Genomic DNA, 9,525 nt, shown 5'->3' on the forward strand with positions numbered 1-9,525 from the left:
TGGCCGGTCTTCACAGGCATTGCCTGCTATGGACATCCTGCCCTTCAGTCTGTTCCTGGAGCAAGCCTGGCTCTCTCCCCCAGGTCTGTACGCTGTGTTCCTTCCACATTGAATGTTCTTCCACCATAGTAGTTTTTGTGTTCAAATGTCACCTTGGTGAGGTTGGCTCAGACAGTTCAATTTAACATTCAAACACCCACTGCATCAACACTGTCTGTACGACTTGTTCCATTTGATGTTCCACATAACATTTATGACCTTTTAAATAATTTATAATTACATGAATCAGAGTTCAATCAAGAAGCAGAACTTCACAATAGGTAGAGAAGAGGTGGCTTACGCAATGGCCACTGAACAACACAAAGGTGAAGACAAAGCTAAGACGTAGCTTAAGGGTGCGGGAGGTGGGATCCCCTCCACAACGCTTCCGTCAGACCTGCTGGGACATGGTGTGGCAGCAGCCCAGGGTGTCTGCCTGAGTCCGGGATGGTACGGTCAGGGAAGAGAATAGCAAACAGAGAAAGGCATACATGCTGCCCAGCAAGCAGAAGCCTGTCTCCCTTTGCGGGTGCAGGAGGGCTTGCTGGGGAACCTCCAAACCTCACTGGGAACCTGCAGTTGTCTGCATCTTGATAGAAAGCCATTTGGGACCCACTGAGGCCAGTGTGACTCACATCCTGCATGGTCTTATGTGTTTAGAGTTCAGTAAGATAGACAAGAGTCAGAACTCTAGAGTAGACATGACAAAACAGATGTGTCCAAGTAAGACGAATGTCTATTCTCCACAAGGGAGAACTCGTGACATCTGTCTTTCCAGCACCCATTACTGCCTTCCTTCAGACTCCTCCTTCCTGCACTCAGTCACCCTTGGATACGTTCTGCAAATGAAAGAAAACATGCAGAATTTGTCTTTCTGAGTCTGGCAAGACTAGGCCAGAGCAAGACTTAACTGAAGGACACGTGTTCTCTGAAGGACTCATTTCTCCCAGCCCTGTGCCTTCATTCTGCAGAACACCCCAAAACAGGGCCACTAGTTGGTAACTAGTCTTCAACACGTGGGCCTCTGGAGGATGCTTCAGATCCGAACATGATGGTTAAACTTACTTCACCTCTGCTCACTGAGGCCAGGCGTTAGGAAAACACGGGAGCAGATGCAGCACTGGATTAGGAAACTGAGGCTTTCACAATGTCACAAAGTGTCTACCCCAGGTTCAGGGAGCTGTGAGGTTCAGCCTTCGACTTTCAGCCCAAGTCAGCAGCAAAGTGACGGTGCCCCTGGCTCACTGTTGTTCTCCTGTCCAAGGACTGAGACACATGTGCCTCTGTGGGGACACGCGTACAGGAACTATCCAGGCATCGTATGAAGGACAACCTGACAGGTACAGAGACCTCGCCCATGATGCGGAGCTGCTAACCTGCTTCCTGATCTCTCCCACAGAGCGCCGCTCCACTCGCTCACACCCAGCTCCTCAGGTTTCCTGCTCAGTGACTCTCATTCTCACATCAAGGCCGGGCCACGCCAGCTCCTCCGCACAGCCCAGCGCTTGTCAGAGTCCTCACTGATATTGTTTATGGATACTTGAGCCTGTCCACCTTTGATCCAGAGAGCACAAAGATGCCATTGTGGGAGCAGCACCTGTCTCCAGGGCCATGGCGTATGGACAGCCCCGCAGGAAGTGAAACCCTCTCCAGAGATGACCTTCTGTGTCTCAGGCAGGTGGCTAAGTCCAGGAGCTCTAGAGTGGAGGGTGGAAGGCAGAGTTCCCATTGGGAGGGAAGCTGGGCTAAAGCCAGAAGCCAGGGCAGCCAGGGCGGCCAGGGCAACCTTCACTTAACTCAGAACACAGGCTGGCAGGTGGACTCATGGTGTCTCTTGTGTGCATTTGTCTGTAGGGAATGAGACCTGGCTCTGTTGAGAGCATGAGGGTCCTCAAAGCTAATGAGAAGGGAGACTGTGGACTCCAGAGGCATGGAGTTCATTCAATAGGAGCAGAGGGGTGGCTCAGGACCGGCTGTGATGGCGCCTGGTTCTCCTTCCCACATCAGGACACAAGATGGCAGGAAACAAATCACATGAACCTCAGTTGTACCAGAGCAGCCCCAGCTCTGCAAATGTCCTGTCCGTGGACCCTCAGATGACAGAGCAGCAGAAGGTCAAGTCTCCTTGTTGGAGATGAACCCCCTTGAGTTCACAGAGGTGAACCCTCTCACTGATTTCTTCAGGGGACACATACTCACGACCCTAATGTGTGGCTTGAATTCTTCATGCAGCCAGCTTACAGTTGAGATGTATGGAAAGGGAACCCTCTTGGTGGTTGAGTAGATGAGCATTGGCCGGTTAGTGAAAAAGGACCAAGACATCTGAGCAAGAGGTGCTCTTACCTGGCCTCAGTGCAGGATGAAGTGGGTCAGGGGTCATGGTGTTCCATAGTGGCATGGGGTCTACCCTGAAGGCATTTAGGCTCATCAGGAATTTGTGTCCCCAATGTACAGGGAAGTCCAGGTGGGGTATCCATGCATGGAAGGGACAATGAGGTGAGTCCCCAGGCAGTTCTCAGCATCAGGAGGTCAGGAGCAAGGTCTCAGGGAACAGAGCTCAGGGCAGCCATGGGCAGATTCGGGGCAGGGGTGTGAAGGGAAGCCTGGTCCTCCCCCCCTTCCTGCATCTGAGTTCCTCATCCCCTGGAGCCCTTTGTGAGCACAGCACTTGGGTGGCACAGACCTTGAAGGGCATTGTGTGTCTTTCTTCATCTGCAGGTGGCACTGACTTGATATACATCAGATCCCAACAACAACAACCTTCGGCTCCATGATGGATGTGTGTTTGGCCATGGGAGAGGGACAGGAGGGACCTGGTTAGTGCCAAGTGGGCACACGTCCCTCTCCATGGGGGATATAAAGGGAACCCTGTGAGGAACCAGAGCACACACTTCCAGGGTGAGCTGCCTTGTGTGAGAGCCCAGTGACTGGAGATGAAGAGCCTGCTCCTTACCGTCCTGCTACTGGAGCTGGTGGCTGTCCTAAAGGCTCAGGAACTCCTATTAGATGACCAGGAGGATGTGAGGACGGAGGGACAATGGGTGGTGGTTGGAGATGGCCTGCCCCTGCTTGACGCTGGTAGATTTATGTTAAGGTGAAGGATATCTTCTTGAAGGTTGAGTTTGACTCCATACTTCATCTCAGCAGTTGGATCAAGGGTAGAAGATAGGGGTCCTCCTGAAAACATGGGTCCTCCTAAGACCTGAGACAGAACAGAAAACCAGGTTTGGGTGAAGAATCCTTGTTCAAGTAACACCCAGAGCTAGAACATTGAGAGCAGGACATCCGGGGCAGAGGAGCCATCCAGTGCCCTCTTTGAGGGGCAGACATCAAAGAATACATACACTGAGCTCGGGGAAGACACTTCTGCCATCAGGGGATTGGGCAGCCCAAGTGCTGGTATCTCTTTATTGACCGCAGGTCTTGGAACACGTGGGGTTAGCTCACCTGAGTGGCTACACCCTGGGCTCTGCAGAGTCTATTCAGGAGCTAGCCTGGGGTAGACTTGGGAAGACCTGGATGTGCTGACAGCTTCGTCTCCTGCAGTACTCTGGGACCTGGTACCCGAAGGCAATGGTACACAATGGGAGCCTACCCCATCGCAAGCTACCCACTAGGGTTTTCCCTGTGAAAGTGATAGCTCTGGAAGACGGAGACTTGGAGGCCACAGTTACAGTCTGGTACGTGTTCTCTGCTGGGGCTCTCTGCAGTTTTTCTCTTCCTTGCTAGCCATTATTTGAGTTATGTAACTGAGAGATTCCTACCTTTGAGGGAACACAGTTCCTAGATAACACCTTAAAAGTAGAACAGGACTGACATAGAGTTTAAGGGGTCACCTGACCAGGACCGATGCACCAGATGAGCTGAACAAGTCTCAGTTATGAGAGAAACTGAGAGAAGCTGCCCGTGGGCTTGTGCTTTCCAGGAAGGATGATCGGTGCCATGAATTTAAGTTTGTGATGAGGAAAACGAAAGAACCTGGCATATACAGTACCTGTGAGTTTATGTGCCTCAGTGTCTCTTACAGTGGCAAGCCCTGGGGTGGATGGGTCCCTGCTTGCTCTAGCTTCTAGGACAGGCCATCAGTCACTTCCTGTTCTAGGCTGTCAATCCTAAAAACTGAGTCATTTTTGTTCTCTTACCCGGCTCAGCTCTTGACCCACGAAGACCCAAAGACAGGAAAGCTAGACAGGGTGGTACTTGGGCTTAAGGGGCAACCTTGGCTCCCACTTCCATGAACTCCTCTGTTGGGCCTGGCAACTTCCGTGGGGACCACAGAAAGGCCAGGGCTAGACCAGCTAGGTGTCCTGGGTGACCACCCAAGAATCCCAAGGTGTTCCTTCACAAGCTATTTCTGCTCATCTGCAGTTCATGGCAAGAAGACTGTTCATGTGGAAAAGACATCAGTGGAGGGGCACTACATTTTCTACTGCGAAGGACTGCACAACGGGAAGTCGTTTGGGATGGGAAAACTCATGGGTGAGGTTCCACAGAGGACCCATGTCCTGTCCCTGGTCTCTGTTTCTGGTAGCCATGAGAAAGGCATGCGACATGCCTGGTATTGGTGCTGGACCCAGCCAGGACGTGGCCCAGGAAATGTGTGAGGTCCAAAGTGAAAAATAGGGAAAACTGGGTTAGGAATGGGGTTTGTGTGGCCTCTGGAGGCCTGAACACTCAGGAGAGGGTCCCATACCTGGAAGCAGCCAATACCACTCCCAGGCTCTCAGTCAAGAGTCACATGAACTTAAAAGGACATGTCTTGGTAGGGGACATTTTATTGTAGGTAGGAATCCTCCAGGGCAAGGAGCAGCCTCATGGCCTTGAGATTCAGGGGTCCGATAGGACTGTGTAGGCCCCGCAAGCCTGCTTGGGTCTGAGGATCAGTCGGTGTCTGTGGACGTCTACACACTGAACTTCCTTGTCTACCGCCAGGGTCCTTGCTGACTCCTGTGCTGGTTTGCACCTCTATCTTGTGTCTCTGGCGCTCTGCAGAGCTGAGTACCACCCCTCAAACCTGCCCCACCTCCTCACAGGGAGAAACCCTGAGGAAAACCCGGAGGCTATGGAAGAATTTAAGAAATTCATACAGCGCATGGAACTCCAAGAGGAAAACATGTTTGTGCCAGAGATCAGAGGTGAAAGCAGGAATGCCCATGCCTGTCCCCTGTGCGACTCTTGACTGCCTGTCTCCAACCCATGTTTGTGTGTGTGTGCCTTCTGTGTCCTGTCTGTGCCTGGTCCTATTATCCCTTATGTGTTATTTCCTATCTCTCCATGTCGCCTGTGTGCCTCTGTGGTATCCCCACAATATCCCCAGTGTCACCCATAACTCAGTGTCACAAAGGGGACATTCTGTTTTTGTGACCCTCTGTGTCCCCATGACCTCCAAATCTCCTGTGCTTCTGCTTCAGTGTCTCCCCAGGTCTCTCTGCATCCCTGGCCTCTGTACTGTCTGTCCCTTCAAGATCCCTTAGCTCTTACTGGGCCATCCCAGGGCTCTGCTTCAGAGGAAGGAGGGTCTTGTGGGAGGGTCTGAGCTTCACGTGTGATGGGGACATCTTACAGGACCCTTCTCACTCCTGGGCTTCTTTTGGTTTCTACAGATGAGTGTGTTAATGAAAGTGACTAGGGTAAGTCCCCCCTCTCCCAACCCCATCGCCCATAGGACCGTGGAAAAGTCTAGAATGCTGGGCTCTGGGTTCTGGATGAGGGTCCCCATCCCATCCACATAGACAAGTGTGGTCACTCAGGATGTGGCTCTTTGTATAGTTTCCATGATGTATAGGAATTCTGTTCTTGTCATGATCTCTCTGGTCCGGTCTCTACCTGTCCTGGTCCTTTTCCTTCTCCCCAAGGACGCTGAGATCTGGCTTCTTATGGAAGTGGTGCAGGGCCCCAGCTCCCAGCAGGGACCACACAGAGACGTGGGGAAAGAGGACCTCCGACCCATATCTGCCCTGTGCCATCCCTGTCCATGCCTCCCCTGACTGCTGCCCCTGAAAAAAACTGGGAGGAGGGTGCTTATCTCTCTTTCCCTACCACAGCAGCTACCCAGGTTTGCAACAGCTGAGCCAGCCTTGCTTTCACACCAGGCTGGGACGGACATCCCGGCACCACACCTCTCCTGGACCAAGCTTCCCACTGCCTCGCCCCAACCCCCATCTCAGTACCTGCTCCCCTCCCCAACTCCAAATAAAGCTTTCCAGCAGTACTCTGGCTCAGCCTGTCTGTGAAGAACCTTGTGTGGGCTCTAAGCTCTGCTGGGAGGAGACCTGGGGAGAGTTGCAGCGCTATTGCCTAACCAGCGCCCAAGGAGCATGGCATCTGGCTTTCCCAGAGCTATGTAAGGTCCTAGAAGCTACCTGGTGAGCTACTTGCTGTCAGGGTGGACTCTCACCAGTGTCTGAGATCTCTGGGGAGGCAAGACTGAGAAGCCACCAGGGCTTCAGATGGTGTGAATGTCACTTCAGGGGCCCTGTTCTAGCAAATTGGTTGAATACTGGGAGGACCCGGCTTTGAGGAGCTGAGCTCCACGACAGGGGTAGGACATCTTCTACATCTTCCCTCCGGGAAGACAGAAGCAGCTACAGCATTGTCCACCAGCCCTATTCCCCATTCCATCCCTCTTCCAGTTTGTCCAAGGATCAGGGCTTGGGCTTTCCCTGTCCAATAGGGCCACAGTGAGGGAGCAGATGTCTCCTATCCCAAATGATCAGTAACAGCCTCAAAGTGCAAATGCCAGTGGAGGCTGGCTGTCCAGCTTGTCGCCTTTTGTGAGGGGTCATTGGGGCTCAGGCTGGTGTCCCTCAGCTCCGTGAGCCTCTGCTCTAACTCCCACCTGACTGACCCATCATTCTCTTGAATTCCTCTCCTATCTGGATCCAGTTCTTGCTTGGCGCTATCAGATGTTTCTAAGGTGGGACCTGAGGTGTCTAGTAGTCTTGGAGGGCGGAACGGGGCCAGGGAACCACATACCAGGCTCTCTTTTTGCTCAAGACAGGGACCACAAGTGGCTTTGAACGGAGGGCCCCAGACCTGCCCCAAATTCAAACACTTGATATTGTTCTCTGTTGCGTTCAGCACATGAGGAAGACTTCTAAGTCCAGCCTCAGTATGCAGAGAAGACATCACAACACGTGACAGCCCTCCAACCCCTTTCCCGACCTCTGGGTCCGTACTGAGGGTTCAGGTGTAGTACCTGGGAATTGGCATGATAGCTCAGGAGAGAGGAACAGAATTCCAGCAGGACAGGGAGTGGAGAGGTATCCCGCCTTTCTGCCAGCTACCCTGCAGGGGAGCCTTCTCTGAAACTCCTTGGGCTTAATTTCTGCTGGAAGGAAAGCTTCAGGGACTCTGTCTGTCCTTCTTGAACCCCGAGCCCAGTCTCTTCAAAGGTCTCACTGACCGACCAAGCATCTCAAGGTTTGCGGAGGTTTGTTTACCCCTCGTGACTTTTTGCAGTTGGTCTGGTCACATGTTAGGGGCTGGGCAGATAGCAAGATAGAGAATAAAAGTGTTGTTATTACACTACTTGTGTTTATGCAGATATGTACAAGCCTCTGCCTAGGTGTGGAGGTCCTGTCAGGACGGTATGCAGGCAGCTCTCTTTCTCTTTCCAATTTTACAAGGTTCTGGGGGCTGAGTCAAATGGCTGTGCATGGCCTGTGTTTGTACTCAGGGACCAACACTGCTGGCACCAAGTCAGGTAAAGAACAAACCATATCCGGTTTAGGTTTGGCTGTGTGTACTGGTTTGGTGGCTCCCAAATTACATCTCAAAACAGACATTAAAGGTTCCGGCAAAAAGACATTTAATAACTCCTCATTAAGTTGAAAACCTTAGGGTGTGGTGGCACACACCTTTATTCTCGCACACTGTTCTTGGTTGAGTTTTAGGTCAGCCTGCCCTACACTTCCTGGATGGCCAGAGCTGCGCAGCGAGACTGTCTTGGAAACAAACAAAAACAAACCAATTAAAGCTCTTTGGGTTGGAGAGATGGCTCAGTGGTTACAAGCACTGACTGCTCTTTCAGAGGTCCCAGGTTTCATTCCTAGCAACTCATCACTGTCTGTAACTCCAGTTCAAGAGGACACAATCAAACAGACGTAAGTAGGTGGAAAAAAGCTGAATGTGCATAAAATAAGAATAAAGGAATCACTAAAAATATTTAAAAATTAAAACCCCAAAGAATTAAAAGTTAACACAAAATACTAAGTAACTGTTTTGGGGTTTTTTGTTTGTTTGTTTTTTTTAAGTTGGTCTTTTTGAACTTGTGGATGCTGGGAGTTGAACTGAAGTCCTCTGGAAGAGCAGCCAACGCTCTCTACCAGGGAGTGAGCTATCCCTCAGCCCCACTCAGAAGTTTAATGCAGACCTAAATATCTATAAGAATATATTGTCCAGGAACCAGTAGACTGTATGCTCTTTAAATCGTTTATTTTTCCTTTCTAAACACTTGGTATAAAATAAGGAAAGAAAGGAGAAAATAAGCTAGATCTTTTGATTTTTAAAGAATTTTTAAAATTATGAATTTTATTGTATGTTTGAGCAAAGAACTCACTATGTAGGTCAGGATATCCTGGAACTTACTATGTAAGCCCAGCCCTGATAATCCTCCTGCCTCAGCCTTCGAATGCACGAGCTAGCTGCCTTGAATGCCTGGCATTAAGTAATATTATTAATAAAGAATTTTAGAAGTTTAGTTCATGCCTAAATTTAATGCGTAACACAGATATTTGTGTCTACACTCTAGAAAAATTGCAGGAGCCATTTATAGATGCAAGCATCGTCTATTCAATAGAGATGTGTGGGGTGGCCCTGGAGACGGTCTCTGCAGAGGTCCTGGGGCTCAGTTCCCAGCACTCACATAAAGGCTCACAGGGGAGCCTCACTCAGTTCCAGGGGATCTCCATGGGCAGTGGGAATGCAGGTGCTGCACTTGCATATATGCAGGCAAATCACTCATACACTTAAAATAATATAAGTAAATCTAAAAAAATAGTGTAGCTTTAAGAAAACCCTTGAAGAAGACAGGAAGCAAGTACACCACCACAGAGGTCCTTGAACGAGTATTTATCATGGACGTTTTCACAATAGCTGTAATGGAACCAAGGTGCCCGTCAACAGAGGAACGGACAATAAAGATGCGGTTCATATGCGGAAATGAAATGTTTTCAGTCATAAATAAGCGCAAAGAATGTCATTTGCAGGACATGGATGGAATTGGAGATTATCATATTAAGTGAATTAAGTCAGTCTCACGGAAACAAAAATCTTTGCTTCTTTCATCGATTTTATAGATACATGAAACCACACACGTTACAGATGGCGTGAAAGTAGAAGAGACACTGGGCGAACGAAAAGGCCTGAGAGGTGGAGGGGAAGACACTAGCAGGAAATGAGTGGGAATATGCGGAGAATAGGTTATACGCGAGCACGGAAAATGTATCCTGTGCACGCACCACGCGGCGCCAGTAGCCCCTTTCC

The 9,525-nt window shown here is 50.3% G+C and overlaps 1 protein-coding gene across 6 annotated transcripts; it reads left to right on the forward strand.

Moving 5' to 3' along the window:
- Positions 1-1,500: 1,500 nt before the first annotated feature.
- Positions 1,501-6,250, forward strand: Obp2a (odorant binding protein 2A). Of its 6 annotated transcripts, none has more exons than XM_087654402.1 (8): positions 1,501-2,440; positions 2,689-2,855; positions 3,586-3,719; positions 3,965-4,035; positions 4,408-4,518; positions 5,073-5,174; positions 5,643-5,669; positions 6,084-6,250. In XM_087654402.1, exons 2-7 carry the CDS (start codon positions 2,817-2,819, stop codon positions 5,666-5,668), a joined length of 483 nt encoding a protein of 160 aa, XP_087510528.1. In that variant the 5' UTR covers positions 1,501-2,440; positions 2,689-2,816; the 3' UTR covers position 5,669; positions 6,084-6,250.
- Positions 6,251-9,525: the final 3,275 nt, after the last annotated feature.

The sequence above is a fragment of the Rattus norvegicus genome, chromosome 3 (assembly GCF_021556685.1).
Source record: "Rattus norvegicus strain SHRSP/BbbUtx chromosome 3, alternate assembly SHRSP_T2T, whole genome shotgun sequence".
Lineage (NCBI taxonomy): Eukaryota > Metazoa > Chordata > Mammalia > Rodentia > Muridae > Rattus > Rattus norvegicus.